This window comes from Myotis daubentonii, chromosome 7 (genome assembly GCF_963259705.1).
Source record: "Myotis daubentonii chromosome 7, mMyoDau2.1, whole genome shotgun sequence".
NCBI classification, from domain to species: domain Eukaryota; kingdom Metazoa; phylum Chordata; class Mammalia; order Chiroptera; family Vespertilionidae; genus Myotis; species Myotis daubentonii.
The window spans coordinates 47,243,780-47,268,716 of NC_081846.1; the positions used below are offsets into that span (position 1 = coordinate 47,243,780).

The window sequence follows — 24,937 nt, forward strand, 5'->3', positions numbered from 1 at the left end:
GAGGGGAGGCCTTCACCTTCAGGCCAAGGAAGAGCCATCCTTGAACTTTAGTTGGTGTCTCACAATTGAGGAAACTGTTTCTCCTTTTTATTTTCGCTTTTCAGGCAATGAGCTAAATGAGGCTATTCAAAGGTAAGCACATTCAGTAAAACAGGAACAAAAGCCAAAGGGGAAACGTAAAGTCATCATCACAGATGGTCTTAGCTACCAAAGTGGCCTTTGAGTAACAGAGCCACTTCCCTGGCCCTGACGCTCTGCCCCCTCCACTCTGCTAGGCAGGCTTTCTCAAATGCAAATCTGAGCTTTTCCCCAAGGAAATACTTCTCCAGTGACTGTTTTTCTTATTTTCTTTTTCTTTTCTTCCTCTTTGTTTTGTTCTTTTGTGACTCCTGTTTTTAAGACAAAGGCCCAACCCCCCAGCCAGGCACTTAGGTTGCATTAGTTACTCCTCTTCCTTATCAGCAATGGCTTGGGCATATGATAAAGACTTCATCTCGCAGTGTCTTTTTCAGCTAAAAGTGCCTGGTGACTCCACACTGGCCAGAAGGATGTGAGCTAAAGTGCTGTGTGGAACTTTCCTGAATTGCCCCCAAAGGAAGGGGGACAGGAGCTGCTCTTCTGGCAGGAATGAGAATGGTGTGTGTAGCTGGGGCTCCAGCTGCCATCTGGGTCCGTATGCTGACCTTGGAAATGGAAAGCACACCGGTAGAACTACGTGCTGAGAGCCCAGGTCTCCGATATCCCAGGGGCTAGGCCTGCCTCAGCTGGTCTACCTCGGATTCTCTGAATATGGGAGAGAAATAAACATTCTTATTTAAGCCACTATTATTTTGAGAATTGTTGTGGTAACAGCCTATTCAAAACTAATGTCCTCCCCCATTACTGCCTTGTGCCTCTCTTGTGGCACTTGGGCACAAGCTGAGTGGTGCAGAGGGTTCAAAGGTAATTCTGCCTTTGTGATCCTCATCTCACTGGAACTCCTCCATGTTAGAGCACTTACTCTGGAGAGCCCTGAGGACTGACCCCCCAACAAGGCCACAGCGAGTGGCTTCTTGGTAGGGACACTGTTTTTTTATATCACATTTCTGGCACCTGGTACAGAACCTACTGCTGTCTATAAACACCAAAACTGTTGGGGTTTTTTTGTTTTTCTGAAAGAAGCAGAGAATATCTAAAATAAGTAAAGATCTACTGAGCCAATCTAGGCCAAGTCTGTGGCTGTCTTCCGAGGGAATGGTAAGAAGCCCTCTCGCCCCGAGCTCAGGGTTTTACATATACTTATGGACACTTTCCGGGGAGGATGGTCTAGGGATGCTGTCATTTTCAAATGAGAACTGTGATCCCACAAGAGGTACTATCATTGCGTTGGAGAAACTGTTAAAAAATCATTTTGTAAATCTTAAAAACTGCCCAGCCAGTATGACTCAGTGGTTGAACATCGACCTAAGAACCAGGTGGTCACAGTTCAATTCCCATCAGGGTACATGCCGGGTTGCAGGCTCGATCTGCAGTAGGGGCGTGCAGAAGGCAGCGATCAATGAGTCTCTCTCATCATTGATGTTTCTCTCTCTCTCCCCCTCTGAAATCAATAAAAATATATTTTAAAAAATGCCTTGCTTTCCACTAAGGCAGCGGTTCTCAACCTGTGGGTTGCGACCTCTTTGGGGGTCGCCTAAGACCGTCGGAAAACACATATATAATTACATATTGTTTTTGTGATTAATCACTATGCTTTAATTATGTTCAATTTGTAACAATGAAATTGGGGGTCACCACAACATGAGGAACTGTATTAAAGGGTCGCAGCATTAGGAAGGTTGAGAACCACTGCACTAAGGTATCTCTCTCTCTCTCTCTCTCTCTCTCTCTCACACACACACACACACACACACACACACACACACACACACAATATGAACATCTTTTAGAAAGTAGTAACAACTTGCTCAACTTTTCCTGTCCTGGAAAGTAAACAATTATACCATCTATAATAATAAAAGCACAATATGCTAATTAGACCAGACAGCCGGATGACCTTCTGGACGAAGCTGGGGCTGCGAGGGCTGAGCCCCTTGCATGAATTTCATGCATCGGGCCTCTAGTTTAAATATACTTGTGAATATTTTTCCTACCTGTTATAAGCTCCTCTTTAAAAACAGGATTGAACTATTCTAGAAATATTTATAATGTAAACAGAAGATGCTATGATTAGAGCTGGAGCCTTCTTTAATAATTTTAACTAGAAATCTGGCTCTAGAAATGGATATATGCTAAGAACTGACTGGCATTGGCCTCTGTTGGAGGCTCTGAGCTGGAGCTGATGACCCTAGTTAGCTGAGTGGTTGTAGTTCTATGTGCTATTCTCTTAGCAATGTTCATGCCAGTGCCAGGTCAATAACCGATGAAGTTCTTTCATCTTATTTAAAAACAGAGATATAATATGCACTTAATTTCATTCAATAAATCAATTCCATTTAACTTATCATCTCTTAGAAAACATAGGAGAAAGCTAACATTAAGACATGAAAAATTACACTGAAGATGGGTGGCACACTGAGAGTAATGCATGCACATATGGCAGGTAGGACCTATAATTTAAATGTATCACAAGAAAAGTCAAATTACTATAATTTATTGCTGTATCTATGCTTTCCCAGTATAGTTGTAATATCTGATGTAGCCACAAAGTGCCACCTTCTGGTTTAAAACTGTGCAACACCAACACCTCCTTTATTTCTTTTTAAATGTATTTTATGGTGGACGTATAAAGCAACAGCAGCAGTTACAAAATGTTGTCTGAGTAATTTTGAGAGCTCAAAACAAGGATCCGTGTATAGGCTGAATAAAAAGATGTTCAATTACTAGTGCACATTGTGTAACTTTATCAAGCATCTTTAGCTGGATTTTTGTGTAAACCTTAATAGAGATGTGACTCATGGAGACCAAAAGTAAAATATATTTTTCCTTTCACGGTTTAGTGAATTGGTCTGCTTTCACGCAAATGATTTACAAACTACAAGAAATGCTGCATGTGAGAACGAGGCATAAAATGTTTCATTTTCTTACAGAGGAGCAGCAGGGGGACAGGGACAAAAGTAGACACCTTGTTGCCACCTTTCCCAAAGATGCACACCCCAAGAATGGCAGTGGAAACCTGGCGGCAAGCCCTCTTACAATTCTTTTTGGTTGTTTTTAAAATACAAGCACTTTCTGACATTTCCCTCCCCAGCCCATGACCCACCCTGATTCGGCAAGATACAATCTCAGATCCTCTTGCTTAGTTTTCCCTTAGAATTATTTACAGGAGCCTACAGATATGATAAAAACTAGTATGAAATTAATGATAGTTTGCGTTTCCAGATTCGTTTCCGTGGTTAAATAAGCACACCAAGTCAACTCCAAAGATGGTTCAAAGTTAAGGTGACTCAGAGGCATTTGCATCTGTTACCGAAGAAACAGGCTTCTGGCTGGCTAGGGCAGATTCGCTGACTCTGTCCTCAACAGTGATCGGGGCCTTGGAAGTTGGGAGCGTTACATCCAGAGTGAGTGCTGAGGCAGCATCTGCTCTTGCAGTGGTCATGACGGGGTCGGAGGGTGGACTGCTGGTGGGTGGGAGGGAGGACAACAGCTCCGCTGAGCCCGCTGCTGAAGAGACCTCTGGAACCAAAGGGAATGACGGAAGGAACTCGGATGGCAAGGGGAGAGCTGCAATGCCAGGTAAGTTTCGGGAAGACAAGGAAGGAAGAGGTGGCAAACCTAGGACAAAAACAGCACATATCACACATCCTCCCAGCACTAAAAGAGCAGTAGTCACAGTCACATAACTGTTTTCATTGACCAGCTGGCCAGGAGGAAAGGCTCCCTGTGTCTAGGCTCCTATCTGCCTCGGCTCCTTGTCCCAGCTCAGGGGAGAAATGACTCTCCCAGTGGGACAGACAGCAGCCCCTCCAGCAGGCACCGCAGCTACACTGAGTGTCGGACAGGAGAATCCCACTCACCCAGGAAAGCTGCAAGCTGACTGAGAGCTGCCCTGGACAGACAATAGGAAGAGGAGACACAGAAGGCAGCCTCTGGGAAGACTGTGGAAGGAGGAGCTTGTCATGAAGCCTCTGCATTAGCTTCATCATAAGTACCCAGCCTCTGCTCAAGCCCCAAGATTGATGGATAACTGTTTATACTTAGTGGGTTTATTGTGTTGATTTTAAAATGCACAATAGCCCTGGCCAGTTTGCTCAATGGTTAGAGTGTCAGCTTTCGGAATAAAGGGTCAAGGGTTCAATTCCTGGTCAAGGGCATGTACCTTGGTTGTGGGTTCATTTCTTGCTCCCAGTGGGGGCACATGCGAGAGGCAGTCAGTTGATGTGTCTCTCTCACATGGATGTCCCCCCCCCGCCCCCACCTCCTTTGACTCACTCTGAAAATTAATGGGGGGAAAAAAAGAGCCCTAGCTGGTTTGGCTCAGTGGATAGAGTGTTGGCCTACAGACTGAAAAGTCCTAGGTTCAATTCCGGTCAGGGGCACATGCCTGGGTTGTGGGCTCGATCCCCAGTAGCGGGTATGCAGGAGGCAGCCAATCAATGATTCTCTCTCATCATTGATGTTTCTCTCTCTCTCTCCCCCTCTCCCTTCCTCTCTGAAATCAATAAAAGTATATAATTCAAAAAAAATTTCTTGGGTGAGGATTAAAAATAATGAATCAATAATAATAAAGGAAAAGAGTATTACTTCTTTCAGAAACAATGGAAAGGCAGGTTGCACAACAGGTTCAGGGCAACCACTGGGCTGGTTAAACCCTCAATGTCAATTTGGGGAAAAGACAGCGGAAAAAGCCAAGAATGTAGGGCACAGAAGAAAAGACAGAGAGAGCTAAGACAATAAGCATCAGCGTTTACAGGAATGAAAAGTCAGCCCTGACATGTGGCCCTCTCCAAGCCAAAGGTAACCTGGGTAACCATTAACTGGAAGAGCAGACTTGTGGGATATACTCTGCTGCTGCATTTTCATCAGTGCGTAAGAAGAGTGTGAACACTGAGTATCTGCTAACTTACCTATTTGCAGCTAAAATCTCTCACAGTTTTTATTATAAAAACATTTATTAATAATGGAGAATATTTATTAAATGACAAGTATTTATCAAAAAATAAGCTAACCAGCTGAACAAGGGCAATGGTTTTACAGTCTAAGTTTCCGGGCCTGGGCTACGCAAGATAGGCACCACAGGGGGCAGTCACTCCAAACACAAGGAGAATCTTAGAAGTTCATTCACCTCCACTGGGTGAAATGTACACCTTCCATCCAATTTAGTTATAGCAGTGTAACACCACACACTCTCTTTACTTCTACAAATGGCCTTTGTGGTGCATGAGTTGTCAGGGCGCAGTGAGAGGAGAATCACAAAGATAACTTCTTCCTCTTTTTTTTATTTTAATAAAAAAATATATTTTTAAAATATATATTTTACTGATTTTTTACAGAGAGAAAGGGAGAGGGATAGAGATTAGAAACATCAATCAGCCGCCTCCTGCACACCCTCTACTGGGGATGCGCCCACAACCAAGGTACATGCATCAAACCTGGGACCCTTCAGTCCACAGGCTGACACTCTATCCACTGAGCCAAACCGGTTAGGGCTTCCTCTTTTTTAAAAAAGCCTTTTAAATAAAAAAGATTAATATTGATTTGAGGCAGTTAAAATTTATTAAACTGACCTGCCTTTTCCAGAAAAATAACCACAACAGCCCTGAAATAGAGGATTGGCTTTCCTAGATAAACCTTTTTATTAGTTAGAGCCCTAGGAAGGCAAGATGGACAACATACCTGGGTTCACGAGTTCTGGAAGGCTGACGCTGGGCATGACGTGCGGTGTGGGGAGGTTGAGGTTGGGGAGGGCAGGCAGGTTAGGTAGTCCTGGTGGTAAAGGCATCAGACCTGAAGAAAAGGTGAAGACAAAAGGTTAACCAGTTCCCGGGGGGAAAACATTCAATCCATTTGTGTTGAAAAAATACTACTCACTTCAAAGTGAGAAGTCCACTTACTATGTGGCAGTTTCGTATCATAACTACATTAACAATAAAATCTCACTGAAGCAAAATGTCTGTTTTTTAAAATATATTTTTATTTATTTCAGAGAGGAAGGGAGAGGGAGAGAGATAGAAACATCAACGATAAGAGAGAATTATTGATTGGCTGCCTCCTGCATGCCCCACACTGAGAATTGAGCCTGCAACCCAGGCGTGTGCCCCGACCCGGAATTGAACTATGACCTCCAGATTCGTAGGTAAAGGCTCAACCACCGAGCCTCGTCAGTGAGGCGAAGCAAAATGTCTTTCTATACCTAACTGATTAAATGGCTAACAGTTAAAACAAATACTAATTCTTCTAAACCAGTGGTTCTCAACCTTCCTAATGCCGCGACCCTTTAGTACAGTTCCTCATAATGTGGTGACCCCAATTTCATTGTTACAAATTGAACATAATTAAAGTATAGTAATTAATCACAAAAACAATATGTTATTATATATGTGTTTTCCAATGGTCTTAGGTGACCCCTTGGAAGGGGTCGCGACCCACAGGTTGAGAACCGCTGTTCTAAACCCAAGAGCAAGAACGATGAGGTCAAAGTGTCTGGAGAAAGGGGTGATTTATCCAGCAAGAATGGTAGTAAAATGGAATGGAAGTTTTCTTTGTTGGTTGAGGTTTACAGTCTCTCTGGCCTTTTTTTTTTTTCAAATTCTGAAATAATTTCAGACTTAGGGTTACAAAAAGCAGTTGATATAAAGAATCCCCAAATATACCTTTCACTCAAATTCCCCAAATGTTAACATTTTATCACACTTGCTTTATCATTCTGTGTTTGAGTGTGTACATACTTGGTTAATGGGTTAACAATGGCTTAATCTGTCTGTATAACAACATCTTTAGCCATATAATTAAAGATTCCCACAATGCAAATATATTTGATCAGTGAAATAATACTTGACTATTATTTGCAAGATAAAGGGACTCGTGTTCATTGGGAACAGTAAGAGAAATAAACCAAAATCTAATCTAATGTTCAAGCTACTAAAGATGCAGATAAGGAGTGCTCTCTCCCAGGACATAATGTGTATTCACATACTAGTAGACAGCTATGAGAAAGCCCAACTAAGGGAGCACTGAAGAACCGAACTTGTACATATTTCTTATTCCTGCCTCATGCTGCATGAGGGGTGGGAAGGGGTGGTAAGTTGGTTCATTTCCTCTTGCTCTCATTTATCACAAAGTTACAGAGGCAAAATGAGATTAAAAGACATAAAAAGTCACTCCATAGGTGTAACATTTTTTTCATTGCTTTTTAAGATGCAAAATGTTAATAATGCTTATTACACACATCTCAAGTCTCCTGCTGCTTACCTGGTAATGTAGTAGCTGGATTCATCGATGGTACAGAAGTGAGGGACTGGTTTACTTGTGGTGGCAATAATGGTACTGTTGGTACACCTAAAATAAAAGTACAATCTTTTAAAAATGTATAACAAATTCAGTTGACAAAGAATAAACAGATTATATTCACAGTGTTTAGTCCCCCTACACTCCCCCAGCCCCCAGGTGGTCAGTGGGACTTCATTTAGATAATTTCTGGCTGTGTCACTAGGTGTCACAGCTAGTCTATCTACTCTGCCCATGGCCCCTAACAAAAACTGTTAGAGCCTGGGCCGAGAGGGCAGGAGGCTCAGCAAAGCCAGTCCAGCTAAGCTCACTGGATGAGACTTTTGCACTTGACCTAAGCAGGGTTAGATTACAAAATTGTTTTTGCAAATCTGGAAATGGAATGCAAAGATTAGTCAATCTCCATTGGGCTCCTGAACTAAGAAACCATGGGGACCTGGGCCTGCTGGAGGGGTGGGAGCCATATGCCTGATGAAATAGTGAGTGCTGGGCTCTGAAAGAGGAATGAGACAAAAGAGCACATGAACCTCCAGAGATGGAGAGAATGGCCTGGCTTCCTGGATCTCCACTTCCATTTGACTGTAGGTTCTGTGACACTTCTCTGAGGTCCAGCACATTCCCATTTTCACTTATGCTAGCTTGAGGAGGCTATGTTCTTTATATACAAATAACTCTTACTATACTGCCTGATCAAGATTACCTACTAAAGTTTCTCACCTACTTATGTGGGAGGTCTTGCTGATGTCAAAACAATAGTAATATTGCAAATGAATTCTAGTTTTTATCTTAATCTTATAGAGATCTGCTTAAATACAGTAGAAGAAATGAATTGTGGAGGAGAACCAAGATGGCAGCATAGGTAAACACTGAAGAATGCTGCCTCGCATATCCACTTCAAAAATACAACTAAAAGACAGAACGGACAACATCCAGAACCACAGAAAGGCTGGCTGAGTGGAAATTCTACAACTAGAAGGAAAGAGAAAAGCACACCGAGACTCAGAGGAGGTGTGGTGCGGAAGTAAAATACAAAGGTGCAGAGGTGCATGCGGAGAGGGCTGGCGGCTGAGGTCACGATTGTCTTTTTCAATCAGGAGGGAGTCTCAGGCTCTGAGCTCCAGTTCCAGGCGCGTCTCTGGGGACCCAGACTCATATGGGAGAAACGGGACTGTCTGGCATCGGTCGGAACTCGAGGGCAGCTTTCTCTCAGAGGCACACGCAGCGATTGCCGGGGTCTCTAAGGACAGGACTGAGAGCAGCTATACTGCTTGCTCCGCCTGCCCTGTTGATACCCTGGGACCCTGCCCCGCCCAAGCCGTGCAGGAGGCTTTTGCATATGAAAGGCCCGGCCCTTTGTAATCTGAAAATTACTTAACAAACAGCAGCTGCCCCAAGGCCCCAGGGCAACTTGCATTGCTTTACAACTGGCATCTGCAGGGTAGCCTCAGGCAGAGGCTAGATTAGTACCTCCTTAGATCCAAGAGCCTGTGTTCCCAGTGGTCAGAGTGGGACCATCCAATTATAACTCCGCAGATCCATAAGGGACACACTCAGGGGACAGACTCAGTGAGCACCAAAGCCCCACTGAAGCAAGTCTTGCCCCATAAGGGTGTCTTCAGCACAGAAGTTCTCCAACCGTAGACACAGCTGATTCTCACAGCCAATTGGCCTGGAGGTCAAATCCTCCCAGTGTTACCTACAACAATCAAGGCTTAACTACAACAAGACTGTGCACAAAGACCACAAGGGGGTGCACCAAAAGTGTCTACCTCAGGTAATTGGGGAGGCTGAGCCAACGGGCCCTAGAGGACACTTAGCACAGAAAACCACTTTATCAACACAGGGAAGCATAAAAATGTGGAGACAAAGAAACAGGACACAAATTACAGAAATGGAGGAAAGCAAACTACTGGATATAGAGTTCAAAACCACACTTTTAAGGTTTTTCAAGAACTTTCTAGAAACCGCCAATAAATATAGTGAGATCCTCAAGAAATCTAGTGAGACCCTCGATGTTGTGATAACGGACCAACTAGAAATTAAGCATACACTGACTGAAATAAAGAATATTATACAGACTCCCAACAGCAGACCAGAGGATCGCAAGAATCAAGTCAAAGATTTGAAATGCGAAGAAGCAAAAAACACCCAACTGGAAAAGCAAAATGAAAAAAGAATCCAAAACTACGAAGATAGTGTAAGGAGCCTCTGGGACAGCTTCAAGTTGTAACAACGTCCGGATTATAGGGGTGCCGGAAGAAGAGAGAGAGCAAGATATTGAAAACCTATTTGAAGAAATCATGACAAAAAACTTCCCCTACCTGGTGAAAGAAATAGACTTACAAGTCCAGGAAGTGCAGAGAACCCCAAACAAAAGGAATCCAAAGAGGACCACACCAAGACACATCATAATTAAAATGCCAAGAGCAAAAGACAAAGAGAGAATCTTAAAGGCAGCAAGAGAAAGAAAGTCAGTTACCTACAAGGGAATACCCATATGACTGTCAGCTGATTTCTCAACAGAAACTTTGCAGGCCAGAAGGGAGTGGCAAGAAATATTCAAAGTGATGAATGCCAAGAACCTACAACCAAGATTACTTTATCCAGCAAAGCTATCATTCAGAATTGAAGGTCAGATAAAGAGCTTCACAGATAAGGAAAAGCTAAAAGAGTTCATCACAACCAAACCAGTATTATATGAAATGCTGAAAGGTATCCTTTAAGAAGAGGAAGAGGAAGAAAAAGGTAAAGATACAAATTATGAACAACAAATACACATCTATCAACAAGTGAATCTAAGAATCAAGTGAATAAATAATCTGATGAACAGTATGAACTGGTGATTATAATAGAATCAGGGGCATTGAAAGGGAGTGGACTGACTATTCTTGGGGGGAAAAGGGGTGTGGGGGATGCGGGAAGGGACTGGACAAAAATCGTGCACCTACGGATGAGGACAGTGGGTGGGGAGTGAGGGCGCAGGGTGGGGTAGGAACTGGGAGGAGGGGAGTTATGGGGGGAAAAAAGAGGAACAAATGTAATAATCTGCACAATAAAGATTTAATTTAAAAAAAGAAAAAAAAAAGAAATGAATTGTGCCTAAAAGTATGAAGCAACCATCTTCAGATATTATTTATTCATGTATTCACTGTAGAAATTGGAGGCATGCAAAAGTAGAAGAGGATTCTTTGCTTTTATCAGACTCTCCAAGAGGTTGTTGGATGGTTGGTTGGTGCGTTCATTTACTCAAGTTTTTGAGGGGCACTTATTATATATTAGATATTGTTCTAGACCCGGAGGCTCTTCACAGCATAAAAAAATAGGAATCAAGACCTTTACGAAATTTACATTCTAATGAAGGCCAGAAAAGACAAATATTAAACAAATAAAATACATAGTATGTAAAATGGTGGAAGTTCTCTGCAGAAAACTGAGCAAAGAAGGGGGTCAGGAAGTGTTGTGGGGGTGTACCAGAAAGGTCACACTGATTAATGCCATTTCAACATGATACATTCATTTTCTAAAACTTTCATAATCTAAAAATTATCAACCCACAGAGAAGTCGTTTTAAAAAACCATATTATTTCTGTATTTCTACAGTTACTATTTGGGCTACTTTGCAGCAATATAATTAAAAGCAAAGACAGCCCTAGCTGGTTTGGCTCAGTGGATAGAGCGTTGGCCTGGGGATTGGAGGGTCCCGGGTTTGATTCTAGTCAAGGGCACATGCTCGGGTTGCAGGCTCGATCCCCAGCAGGGGGTGTGCAGGAGGCAGCTGATCAATGATTCTCTCTCATCTCTGATGTTTCTATCTCTATCTCCCTCTCCCCTCCTCTCTGAAATCAATAAAAATATATTTTAAAAAAATAAAATAAAAGCAAAGACAGAAAAATAAATGCCTAACAAAAAATCGTTTCTCACACTATGATGCTAGGACATAGGAGTATTTTTAAATTGAGTTACTTGAAGTGAAAATATTAGTATCTTACAGTCTCTTTTGAGCAATTACTGCTTTATCTATACTGTCTTTCTTTTAATATTCAAGAAACCATTTCTCTGTAGTGTTATAAGGTCAAGGATCTCAGTGCATGTGCTTGTAAGATAATTCAAGTACTGCATAACTCTAATGTAATGAGAAAAGAGCTAAAATGTCAAAAAGAAACTGGGACTTGAAGAGAGATGTCAGCTGTCCTCTAAAATCAGAAGACTTATCATAAGACATAGGAACCCTCTTACTCTAAAGCAGGTAGAGTTACTCAGACACAGATACAGCCTCTGCCGTGAGAACCCCAATCCACCTTTACTAAGTCTATTCAGGAAAACTACAGGAGCATCTGATGGGGTATAAGAAAAAAAAAATCATAATATAAAAAGAATTCAAACACCACTTATATGAAACAAACTTTAAAATCCCTCCCAACTGTATTTAAGACTTGATATTGATGACATTAATAGTTAATGTCACCTAGGAAATGTCTTGAAACTGGATTGTGGTGATGACTGCACAACTCCCTACTTAAATTTACTGAAAGACACTGAATTCTATATTTACAGCGAATTAATTTTATGGTATGCACATTACACCTCAATCAAGTTGGGAAAAAAACTTAACAAAAAATCTGGCTGGCATGGCTCAGTGGTTGAGAATCAATCTATGAACCAGGAGGTTACAGTTTGATTTCTGGTCAGGGCACATGCCTGGTTGGGGCTCAATCCCCAGTGCAGGGTGCGCAGGAGGCACCGATCAATGATTCTCTTTCTCCTTACTCCCTCTCCTTACTCTCTGAAATCTCCCTCTCCTTACTCTCTGAAATCAAAATATACTGGGGGAAAAAAACAACAAACAGTAGGGTTGGGAAGATATGTCACCATCCTGATAACAAATGAAGCTGGATAGTGAGGGTTTGTTATACTATTCTACCCACTTCTGAGTTAAATTTTTAATTATAAGAAATTAAAATTTAAAAATTCATCTAGAAAAACACTTCTTTGGGGGGAAAAAACAAAGATTCTAAAAAGAGCTTTGATTTGAACCTAGGGGACCACTCCAGAGATTATACTCTTGACCTTAAGTGTATCTTGCTGGGCTGTTTTAAATCCATTCCAGAACATGTAAGCAAATATTGAATACAAATAGCTCAAGAATAAAAAGTACTAAGGAAATAAAACTAAACCATGTCAGTATTTAATTCACTTACTCAATATTTGAGTACATAATATACTCTAGGTATAGTATTATGAAGGAAGAAAACCAAAAAAAAAAGGATTTTTAAAAAAGGAAAGAAAAAAATATACTCTACCAACATACCAAGTTAAGAACTATATTATGTGACCAAGCAATTCCATAAAAACTTGTACTCAAATGTTCATAGCAATACTATTAATAGTAGCCAAAAAGTAGAAATAATTTAAAAAGTCCCTCAACTGATGAATAAACAAAATGTGGAATATCAATCCAATGGGATAATATTTAGCCATAAAAAGGGACGAAGTTTTAATATATGCTATGACATGAATGAATCTTAAAAACATTATTCAAAGTGAAAGAAGCCAATCACAGGAAACTGCACATATCTATCTATCTATATATATGAAAGCTAAGTGACCGGAACGACAGGTCACTATGACACACATTGCGGCTGGCCAACCAGCCCCCGTGGGTGGGGGCAGCCGGCCAACCTCCAGCTGGACCCCACCAGTGCACAAATTCGTACACCAGGCCCCTAGTATTATATGAAAGGCCTAGATTAGACAAATCCATAGAAAGAAAGTAGATCAGTAACTGCCTAGGCCAAGCGAGGAGGGGGCACATTGTGGAAAAATAGAAGTGACTGATAATGGGTACAGGGTCTCTTTTGGGATAATAAAATTTTTCTAAAATTGACTGAGGTGATTAAACAACTCTGCAAATAAACTCACCACCGCCCCCCCTGAAATGTATATTTTTAATTGTTTGGTATGTGAATTAGATTTTGATAAAGCTGTTAAATTACAACGCGCCCTAACAGGTTTGGCTCAGTGGATAGAGTGTTGGCCTGCGGATTCAAGGGTTCCAGGTTCGATTCCAGTTGAGGGCATATGCCTTGGTTGCGGCACATACCCAGTGGGGCGTGTGCGGGAGGCGGCTGATCGATGTTTCTCTCTCATTGATGTTTCTCTCTCATTGATGTTTCTGACTCTCTATCCCTCTCCCTTTCTCTCTGTAAAAAAATCAATACAATGTATTAAAAAAAAATAACATCACAAAAACAAACAGGGACTATATGTATTACGTAGAACAAGTAATAAAGGAAAGGAGACAGACACATGTTTCCTGAGCAAGACTGAGCCCCTAGGAAAGGAATACATGGTATCCTGCTCACTTTTGTATCCCCAGTGTTTACCACTTCAGGGATATGCAACATCTGTTGAATAAACAGAGCAATTAAACAGAATTTCAAGGTAGAGCCCTGGCTCTACAACTTGTACAATATTAAGAGACGCCCAAAGTCAGAACTATATTGAGAAGAGGTTTAAATGCTGTGTGTTAAATGCATGGTGATTTAGTACTAAGTTTCACAGACAGGGCCTGTCAATACAGAGCATATTTAGTTTTCAAAGTATACTGGCATTGATTTTTTAAAATTGTATAGCCTGAGACAGAAAAGAGTATCAGGTCAAACAAAGTAGACTGAAAAACAGAATACATTTTTCTGTATACCTGTGCTGAGAACATTACTGATAGCTGGTGCAGTTGAGCTAATAGAAAGTCCTGAGAGACTCTGTTCAATTTCTGTGGTTCCAGGTGGTGACAAAGATGGGGGATTAACCGAGGACAGCTGGACCTTCCGGAAAAAAAAGAAGTAGAAGAAAGAAAAAAAATTACTCAAGTGTATTTACAAGAAAATATAAATATTGACTCTCACCGGTCCTCTCGTGAGCTTTCTTTCTCTGCCCATCCATTTAAATACTAGAAATGTTCAAGATTCCAATGTCAGTTCTTTGACTCACTCAGAGGCCAATCCCTTGACAATTTTTATTAATGCTCATTGGGTTAAATTACCCTCTCTTTTCTGATGATTCCCAAATCTATATCTCTAGCCTTGTCTTCTTTCTTAAAATCCAGACCTGTAGAATATCCAAATGTATATTCAAATTCAGCATGGTCAATACTTAACCCATCATCTACCTTCAACCATTAGTGCTACCACCACATACATCAACACTCAAGTCATTTTGGTGGAAACTTTATGATATAATCATACAGTAAAGTTATCTTACCTCTGTAAACCCATCTTTAAGAGGAGTAATAGGTGTACCAGTCATCTGTCCTGGAAGAGATATTTTCTTTCCTTCTTCAAAGGGGCGTGTAGGTATTCGATGTAAATAACCATATCCAATGCCACATCCTAGGCTATGAAAAAAATATATTTTTAAAAGTTACTGTTACCAGTCATAGCTTGCATTTCATTGAGGTTTTGAAATATAAAAACACATTTCCATTCTTTTAAATAATGTCATCTTATCAGAGGCTCCCCTGACCACCCTCTTATGAAATACCCTTTTCTCCACCATGGGCATTACCCTTACTCTATTTTTCTTCAAGTATTTATTACCATCCAACACACCATACACTATTTTCTGTCTCCCTTAATAAAATGTTAAAGTTCTTGAGGGCAGAGACCTTGTTTTGTTTAATGCCTTGAGCAGTTCCTGACACATGGCAGACACTTAATAATTATTTGCTGAATGAATGCCATAGTCTTTGCACAGAAGAGCTCCAAGCACTTCTGTATGATGATGTAATTTACACATCTCATAGTTCTATTTCAAAACACAACAAAAATCAAACCAAATTAATCCAGACTCCAATTCATCCTCTTACTGTTACCAGAGGCCATCTTTTTTTTTCTTTTAAAGGGGAGAATGATGATTTTTTAAAAATATATTTTATTGATTTTTTACAGAGAGGAAGGGAGAGGGATAGAGAGTTAGAAACATCGATGAGATAGAAACATTTATCAGCTGCCTCCTACACACCCCCTACTGGGGATGTGCCCGCAACCAAGATACATGCCCTTGACCGGAATCGAACCTGGGACCCTTGAGTCCGCAGGTTGACGCTCTATCCACTGAGCCAAACTGGATAGGGCGAGGCCATCTTTTTAATGATATGATTACATTGCTTCTTTCCATAGTCTATTGGCCTCCCAATATTTATTTTTCCTTCTTCCTTTTGGAGAATTATTTCTCTGCTGTTGTGTGCCGTACTGGTGTGACTGTCAATCAGAAGGCCTCTCCTGCCCAAACCAAGGAGTTGCTAATGACCAAAGCCAATCCATCTCTCCTGCCCATGGCTACAAATCTTGGGAGTGACAGAAAACCAAAAACATTCATCCCTTCAGTAGAATACTGATGAAATTGCCGAAGCCCTTCCGTTCTAAATTCCTAGAGGTGTTTTGAGTTCTATCCTTCCCAAGTCTGATTCTTTAACTGTTTCTTTGATTATAAGAGTGATTCCCCAACAATAAAGTCATGTCTGCTTAGCAGCGGTTCTCAACCTGTGGGTAGCGACCCCTTTGGGGGTCGAATGACCCTTTCACAGGGGTCGCCTAAGACCATCGGAAAACACATATATAATTACATATTGTTTTTGTGATTAATCACTATGCTTTAATTATGTTCAATTTGTAACAATGAAATTGGGGGTCACCACAACATGAGGAACTGCATTAAAGGGTTGCAGCATTAGGAAGGCTGAGGACCACTGCCTTACAGCAATGACAGTTGGTTTCTACTGTTTGGAACCAAAGAGCCCCCACTGATACAATATCATCGTCCCACTGACCAAAGTATATACAAATTTCCTGAGCACGGTATTTAAGGCCCATCACAATCAGGTTCCAACTGTTTCTATCGTGATTGCTTTTTTTTTTTTTTAATATATTTTATTGATTTTTTACAGAGACAGAGGGAGAGGGATAGAGAGTTAGAAACATCAATGAGAGAGAAACATCGACCAGCTGCCTCCTGCACACCTCCCACTGGGGATGTGCCCGCAACCAAGGTACATGCCCTTGACCGGAACTGAACCTGGGACCCTTCAGTCCACAGGCTGATGCTCTATCCACTGAGCCAAACCGGTTTGGCTATCGTGATTGCTTTTATTTCCCAAACTACTTGACACTTTCTGAGTAGGCCAGGCAGATATGTCTGTGCCTCCCCCTGCCAAGGCATTTATTATTTCTGTGTATTACCACCACCAAAAGCTGGGAGAGCAGGCAGTGGCCAACTTAAGCTTTTCCTTATCCAAATCTGATTTCACAATGATGCTTCACATTACAAAATTACTTGTTCCTGCTCTTACTTTCCCCCCCCCTTCCTTCTACCAGCAAAACTGCAATTCTCACTGAACTGGATCTCAGATAAATTTGAGGGGAATAAGATTAAATAATTTACACTGATCGATGATAGCCTTTCCGAGGTAGTTACATTTTAAAACAAGGTGCTTATTAGTCAAAATAACTAAGTGGTGATAGAGAGGCACTTGAAGGCAACAGCAAGACATTCTGCGAACTTAAAGCTAGCCTAAGAATGAAACTAAGAGAAATATGCTGTAATGAATGAAATGTGGACAGCCTCAGAGGAGGGAATAAAAACCAGAAGCAGACACATGACAAATGAGAGTAGACTCAGGAAAATGGTATGTATGGGCCTGTTTAAAGCAATGACTGATCAATGGTAGTAAGTCATGTCAAAAGGAAAAATGTCTTCCAAAGAAAAGGAATAATTGCCAGAGTCTAGAAAAGAAGGGCTCTAAGAACAAGAATGTAGCATTGTAATTAAAAATTAAAGAACTAGTGATGACTTCCCCATCTGCAGAATCTCTTCCTTGCACATTGATTCTATGCTCATCAAGCAATCTTGTGGTACTAATCGGACCTAAGTATTCTAACTGGAGAACCTATTAGTTTCTTTTGTAAACTGAAAATTTGCCATTCTAATAAATACAGCAGCTTCCTTAAAAATTTAGTTTTATGTGGCAGTCCCTCTGAAATTAGTTGACTTTGAATGTCTTAAGATCATATTCTGTGGCTATAAACCTGGACAATGAACTATGACAACTTGATCAAGTACTGCTTCAGGCGGGCCAGATTCTTAAAATGAGAGCTCTATCTCATTTTCTCAAATTGCAACAACTGAGCATTCTGATGGCAACATAGACTCTCAGGTAGTGTGGGTAAATGTAATAGTGTGAGCAAATAGAGGTTTTTCTCTGCCTGCATCAACTAAGTCATCCTTTTCCCAGCAAATGGCAGAACTTTTACAAAACGCTTTGAAGTTTCCAAACCCTAAGCTTTCCTATAATAATTACTATCCTATATAATAAAAGGCTAATATGCAAATAGACTGAACGGCATAACAACAACCAGTCACTATGACGTGCACTGACCACCAGGAGGTCCGCACAGAACATGGCGGATGTCGACAGCAGGGGGCAGAGTGCAGAACATGGTGGGCGTCAGCTGTGGTGGGATGGTGGAGCAGTGAGTGGGGGCGTCAGACCAAGGCGGGGTGCCGGTCGCTGTCATCAGGGAGAGCCTCTGGTAGTTACTGAAAACTTTTTGTTCCCATGCACCATGGTACTGGCCGGCATTCGCACCCACTGCCGGCGCTACCGCTTGCACCCACTGCCAGCACCCGGCGCTGTCCCGATTGCCCCTGAGGGGTTCTTCACCTCCCCCTGCTCCTGAGGGTCAATTGGGGCAGCAGCCGCCCCACTTGCACCCACTACTGGCACCAGCACCAATGGCTCCACACCTTCAGTGGGTTTGAGTGGGGTTGGCACCATCATTGTGTGGGAGCAGCAGCGGCAGGAGTGGGGCTGCCAGCAGACAGGGAACTGGGGGCCACGGTAGTAGGGGCCGGGCAAGGGCGCAGAGGATGGGCTGAGACCCACTCCTGTGCCCACTGCAGCCTCGTGGCCCACAGTTCCTTTCAAGGTGCACAAATTTGTGCACTGGGCCCCTAGTGATTAATAATTCTTCAAATTAAAAAAGGCTTAGGACTTTCAAAATATTGAAAAATTTGTACAATTTAAGCAACAGCTGAAAGAACTAAAAAAAGCAATGTAAATCAGCATGCTTTGCTTTAGCTTTTTGAAATTAGGGAACTGATTTGATAAACAGTCCCAGAAAACTGATTTTATAAAATCTGTTTACCTGCTTGGCTTGATCCTCTTTCTAAATTGAGTTTTATGGTTATTGCAATTTTGTATAATTCTTGGTTGAAATCAGCCTATCTATTTCTGAAAGCCAACAGTTTCCACAAAGTCTAAGAAATCTTCCCAGCAGCTAGAGAAAGTTACACTGTATTGTCCCATTGTTGAAGAGGGGAATTAGGAAAATAAAATAAAACTGAACTATTTGATTAAAATAACAAAACAAAAAAAGGCTATTAGCTCTTAGGTCAGTAAAAAAAAAAAAAAAAAAGGACTATAGTCTATATACCAGTCTTCCTAGATATGTACTTTAAAAGAAGAATTATTGCTTGGCCAGTGCGGCTTGGTAGTTGAGCTTCAACTCATGAACCAAGAGGTCCCAGGTTCAGCCCCCAAAAGGGCGACATGCAGGAGGCAGCTAGCTAATCGATGTTCCTCTCTCATTGATGTTCCTCTCTCTCTATCCCTCTCCTTTCCTATCTCTCTTAAAAAATAAAATTAAAATTAAAAAAAAATTAAACATTTTTTAAAATGAATTTAGGTTCAATATTCTAGATCAGGGGTGGGGAACATCCAGCCTACAGGCCATATAAGGCTCTCGAAATCAATTGGTCTGGCCCAGCCAAGGCAACCACAGGCGGGAATCAAAATTCAATAAATCTAGGAGCTTTGTTCATAGCAACATAAATTTATATTAAGTGAATTATATTCAATGAATGATGTTATAAATATCCAAATGGCCCTTGGCAGAAAAAAGGTCCCCCACCCCTGTTCTAGGTCAACGCTTTCCTTTTATCAAGAGATGTCTTATAATAAAGCAATAATTTGTCTTTTATCAAGAGATGTCTTATAATAAAGCACTAATAAAAGACAAACATGCAAATTGACCTTACCTTTGCTATGCCTTAAACCACGCCCACCAGCCAATCAGAGCAACTATATGCAAATTAACCCAACCAAGATGGCGGCCAGCAGCCATGGAGCTGGAGCAAGCAAGAGTCTTGGTTGCCCCAATGATGGAGGAATCCAAGCTTCCCGGCTCTGAGCTCCACTCAAAGCAACAAAGTTTCAATTATAGAAGGCAAATAAACCCCAGATACCTGCTTTCAGCTGGCTGTGGCCACGGAGCTGGAGCAAGCAGGAGGCTTCCCTCCCGCCCACCCTGGCCGGCTCTGAGCTCCTTTCAAGGCTACAAAGTTTCAATTATAGAAGGTAAATAAATCCCAGAATTAAAAAAAGAAAAAGAAAAAAAGGAGAGGCTGGGAGCTTCCGTCACCTGGGGGCTTGGCCAGCCTGAAAACAGCCATTAGCCCCTCACCCAGGCTGGCCAAACCTCCATGGGGTGAAGGTCCTCACTGGGGGGGGGCTTGACCAGCCTGCAAACAGCCATCAGCCCCTCATCCAGGCTGGCCAGGCACCCCAGTGGGGACCCCCACTCTGAAAAGGGTGTGACCAGCTGTAAACAGCCATCAGCCCCTCACCCAGGCTGGCTAGGCACCCCAGCGGGACCTCCACCCTGATCCGGGACACCCTTCAGGGCAAACCAGCCGGCCCCCATCCGTGCACCAGGTCTCTATCCTATATAATAAAAGGGTAATATGCAAACTGACCCTAACAGCAGAATGACTGGGAATGACTGGTCACTATGACACACACTGACCACCAGGGGGCAGACGCTCAATGCAGGAGCTGCCCCCTGGTGGTCAGTGCGCTCCCACAGGGGAAGCTCTGCTCAGCCACAAGCCAGGCTGATGGCTGCCAGTACAGTGGTGGTGGTGGGAGCCTCTCCCGCCTCCTCAGCAGCACTAAGGATGTCCGACTGCAGCTTAGGCCTGCTCCCCACTGGCAAGTGGACATCCCCCGAGGGCTGCTGGGCTGCCAGAGGAATGTCTGACTGCCAGCTTGGGCCCAGTCCCCCCCAGGGAGTGGGCCTAAGCCAGCAGGTGGACATCCTCCAAGGGGTCCCAGACTGCAAGAGGGCATAGGCCAGGCTGAGGGACACCCCCCCCCCAGTGCACCAATTTTTGTGCACCGGGCCTCTAGTTTCCAAATGAAAACAATCAATTTTTACAACACCTCTAAGTTTAAGCAGTTATAATTTAGTCTAAAAATGACCTTACCTGCCTTCTCCACCCCATGCAGAATTTGGTGTTATAATCACTTCTCGACAGTTATCAGTGTCTGTATTATACACATAAAGTTTCAATGGTTTTGTTTCATGTGTTTCAATAAGGCTGAACAGATCTTCAGACTGCAAAAGCATCACAGGAGAAAAATATTTTTATGTTACTGAACTTTAGAACAGTGAGTCTCAAACCTGGCTAATATCAGAATAGTAACCTGGAAACTTTAAAAAACACACACACACAACCTTGCTGGGTGGCTAAGTTGGTTGGAGAATCGTCCCATACACCAAAAGGTTGTGGGTTTGATTTCCAGTCAGGGCACATACCTAGATTGAGGGTTTGATCCCCGGTCGGGGCACATACAGGACGCAACCAATTCATGTTTCTCTCTCACATCAATATTAATGTCTCTCTCTCTCTTCCTCTATATCTAAAATCAATAAACATATCCTCAGGTAAGGATGAAAAAACAAAACACATACACACAGATTGTGGGCCTTGCCCCAAACATAAACATCATTTCTTAAAACTGATACTCAAACAAGGTTTAATTTAATATATGACCTATTTACTACATGTAAGGCCTATGTCCACTTTCATAAGACCTAGTCAGCAATTTTAGTAAAACACTTCTACACACAAATCCTATGTATTCTGCCTTTGATCTCTATGAGTAAGACCTGATTATCTGGGCACCTTATTTTTTCTCTCATTTTTGATTTAGCAATATATACTTTCACTAGCTATCAGGCAAGGAAAAGGATTAAGATAGCTGAGCCAATTTTGTGACCTCTTTTTAGGAAGAGAAGATGAAAATCAATAACCAAAATGAGGATTTGATTTAGCCTTGAGGTACATAAAGATTTTTTAAAAAATATATTTTATTGATTTTTTACAGAAGAAGGGAGAGGGATAGAGAGTTAGAAACATCGATCAGCTGCCTCCTGCACACCCCCTACTGGGGATGTGCCCACAACCAAGGTATATGCCCTTAACTGGAATTGAACCTGGGACCCCACAGTCCGCAGGCCGACGCTCCAACCACTGAGCCAAACCAGTCAGGGCCATAAGAGATTTTTATATGCCATACACAAAATCTGTGCAACTGCTACACAGTATGCATTTTCCCCCATAGCTATACTAATGAGACACCTCCCAGATGTTCTGTTTAACTCCCTGGCATAAGTGATCTTGACCGGCAAAGACCCAAATTTCAACTCTAATTGCAAAGTATGCACATATACTTCTGAACTTAAACATTAATAAGAAAATGTTACATAGTTTTCTTTAATAAACAGACTAATTACCTCATTCATGACAGTATCTGCTCCAATGATATAATCACTGTGAGGTCTAAGACCCGCCCGTGCCGCTGGAGAATTTGATTCTACTTCCTATGGTGACACAAAAACACAGCCCAAAATTAATATACATAAAATAATCTTCCAAATTTTATAGCTCACAGTCCTTAATTATAGTGATTAAAAACCCCTACATTTGTAATTGTCTTGTTATGTCACATAATCTTTAATATTTAAAATACTTCTATAGCTATCTCCTCTAACATTTCTTCTCATAACAGATAAATCATTATTTGCTTCTCTTCCTCATCTCATGCATTTAAAAAAATAACCTGTATTTTAACAGCAATGAATTCTGATTTTCAAGAACTAAAATAGCCTAATAATAATAATATCCCTATAAGCTCAACCAAACTGGAGATCACCACTGATAGAACACCTTTCTACACTGCTTCTTAAACTGCAAGTAGCAGCTTACAAGTGATACGTACCAACACATGCCAAACGTTTTCATTTGCCCCATCAAAGCTGCAGAAACGAATGCTCACTCCCAACAAGCCCTGGCCACCCCACATGTTACTTGGTGTGACTGAGGTCTCTCGCAGCTCCAGTGTTTTACTACTGTAGATAAGCATTTTTACAGGCTTTTCAACATTTGCTTTCAGTAGATCCTTAAGAGTATCATTGTCTTTATTCTGTGAACACATAAAATTATTTTTCTTAATAAATAAAAATGTAATGTTAACTATCTTAGTTTAAGCATCCTATGGCCTATTGGAGTAATATTAATCAACACAAAGCATTCTATGGGCAAAGGTTTCATTAACATCCAAAGTTCCTCCAAGTAAAAGAATGTTAAGAAGTTAAGAACAATTCTTGTTAGCAACAACTTCTGACTTTTTTCTAATAGCTAACTACAGATTATGGAATTTGCAACCCAACATGGATTGAAGTGATCTAGGGCTTCAGTGATAAAACCCAAAAAATATTCCATAAGAAGTCATATTACTAACAGGATTGGTATGACTTTGGTTTTAAAACCTAAAACGTTTGCTGGCACTGAAGTTTAATTTTGGATTCTACTCCTAAATATAAAGTTTATTTATTTAATAGGAACTGGCAGGAAAAAGAAAATGGAAGCAGTATGTTAAATATTTCATTACATAAATGAATAAAGGCCATTATGTAGAAGATGTTGGTAAGTAATAAAAACACTTCTGTGAAAAAAATAAGCCAACCAAGTAGCCACTGTCATAAGAATTTCCTTTGCTGAAATTATATAATTCCCTTCCTACATGGCTTTATTATAGGAAAACTGAAAGCAACTTATAAAAAGTGGTTTTAATTCTGCATTTTTGGAACACATCTATCTGGTTCTAGTAACATTACTTATACACACAAGAAAACTGACAAATTGAGAGTCATTTGTCAATAACTTACAAAAGTTTGACATCTTTAAAAAAAAGCAAATGTTTTAATACTATTTTTTTCTGCATAAAAACATTTAAATATTTAACATTTAAAGTAAGTTTCCAGTGATTTTAATCCCCTAAAATAATTGCTGGAGTGTCAAGTATAGTATTTTATATTTGACATTTTCATACGTTTACTAACAATTAATTTTACAAACTGGTAACACACTTTGTAACTAATGAATAAACACCAGTCCCATATAATCTGAAAAATTCCATTTTCAAAAGATACAAAATACTACACACGAAGGTACAAAAAGCTGAACTTACTAATCTTGAACCATTAATAGAAACAATAAAATCAAAGAATGGTTCCAGTCCAGCTCTATGTCCTGGGGAATTTTCTTGTACCTGTAAAAACAAAAATGCCAATATGAAAAATACAAAGCTTAATTAAAAATTGTAAGTAAAATTTTAATACCCATTTCTTCTGTAAAACTAGATTAATTTTATCAATAAAAAATTATAGCTACACACTAGTTCTCTCATTTCTCTTCATCTATTCCAGAAAATAAATACCCTTGCAGCTTCCTAAATTCTACCCATTCTTTATGTTCACCTCCTGATTGAGGCGTTCCCTCTGATTCTATTAACACCACTTTCTACTTTTTGGAGGCAGGTTGCGGGGCAATCCTCCGAGCATTTAGCACATGACACAACAGATAGTAATTTATTACAACTAAGTGACAAATTCAAATTAATTTTGGGAGCATTTATTCCATAACTACTAGTTAAAACTAATATAGGATCATAGCGGCTGGTATCCAAACATTTATAATCTGTGGAGAAACAGGCAAGAAGAGAAAGGGGAGACAGAGGACATACAGGCCTCTAATAACTGTGCTACAAGACCAAAAAAGTAAGAGTTAAATGTAGGTATAAAGCTCTAAAAGAAAGATTAATTCTAATTGAAGAAGCTTCACACACACACACACACACACTTGAACTGTACTTTAAAAAGGAGGTAGAACTTTCAAAGGTGAAAATGAACAAGGGGATAAGGACATCTGAAAGTTGAAGAAATGATATAAGTAAAAACCCTAAAGGAGTCTGAAAAATGAGGATGATAACATAGTATAGCTAGACAACAGGATGGTGTGGGATAGAAATACAGAATTATAGGTTTTGAAAATCAGAAGTCCTCTAATACAAGAAAAGGTCTGTGGGTGGCGTCAGGGAACACTGTCACCACTGAAATGATATGCTACATTTTCTATGAATCAGCAGTTTTCATCAGATTCTCAAAGGATTTCTCCATGACACAAAGTGTTGAAAGCACTTAAAAGAATTTTGGGCAATTCATTTATTTTACAGGTGAAAAAAACATTTTGTTGCTTGTCTACAGGCCATAGCTGGCTAGTGGTATACGTGAAACTCAAAAGTACATTTTACAACTATTAATCCAATAAG

The 24,937-nt window shown here is 40.9% G+C and overlaps 1 protein-coding gene across 1 annotated transcript in view; it reads right to left on the reverse strand.

Annotated features, from left to right (window-relative positions):
- Positions 1–335: 335 nt before the first annotated feature.
- GORASP2 (golgi reassembly stacking protein 2) overlaps positions 336–24,937 on the reverse strand; it is a 35,606-nt gene continuing 11,004 nt past the window's right edge. Inside the window, exons 2-10 of the mRNA XM_059704136.1 lie at positions 23,798–23,878; positions 22,547–22,750; positions 22,062–22,148; positions 20,749–20,879; positions 14,689–14,821; positions 14,129–14,252; positions 7,393–7,479; positions 5,818–5,928; positions 336–3,756 (exon numbers count right to left, since the gene is read on the reverse strand). Of these exons, the coding sequence (XP_059560119.1) occupies positions 3,416–3,756; positions 5,818–5,928; positions 7,393–7,479; positions 14,129–14,252; positions 14,689–14,821; positions 20,749–20,879; positions 22,062–22,148; positions 22,547–22,750; positions 23,798–23,878 (1,299 nt within the window). The 3' untranslated portion in view covers positions 336–3,415. The remainder of the gene's footprint in view (positions 3,757–5,817; positions 5,929–7,392; positions 7,480–14,128; positions 14,253–14,688; positions 14,822–20,748; positions 20,880–22,061; positions 22,149–22,546; positions 22,751–23,797; positions 23,879–24,937) is intronic.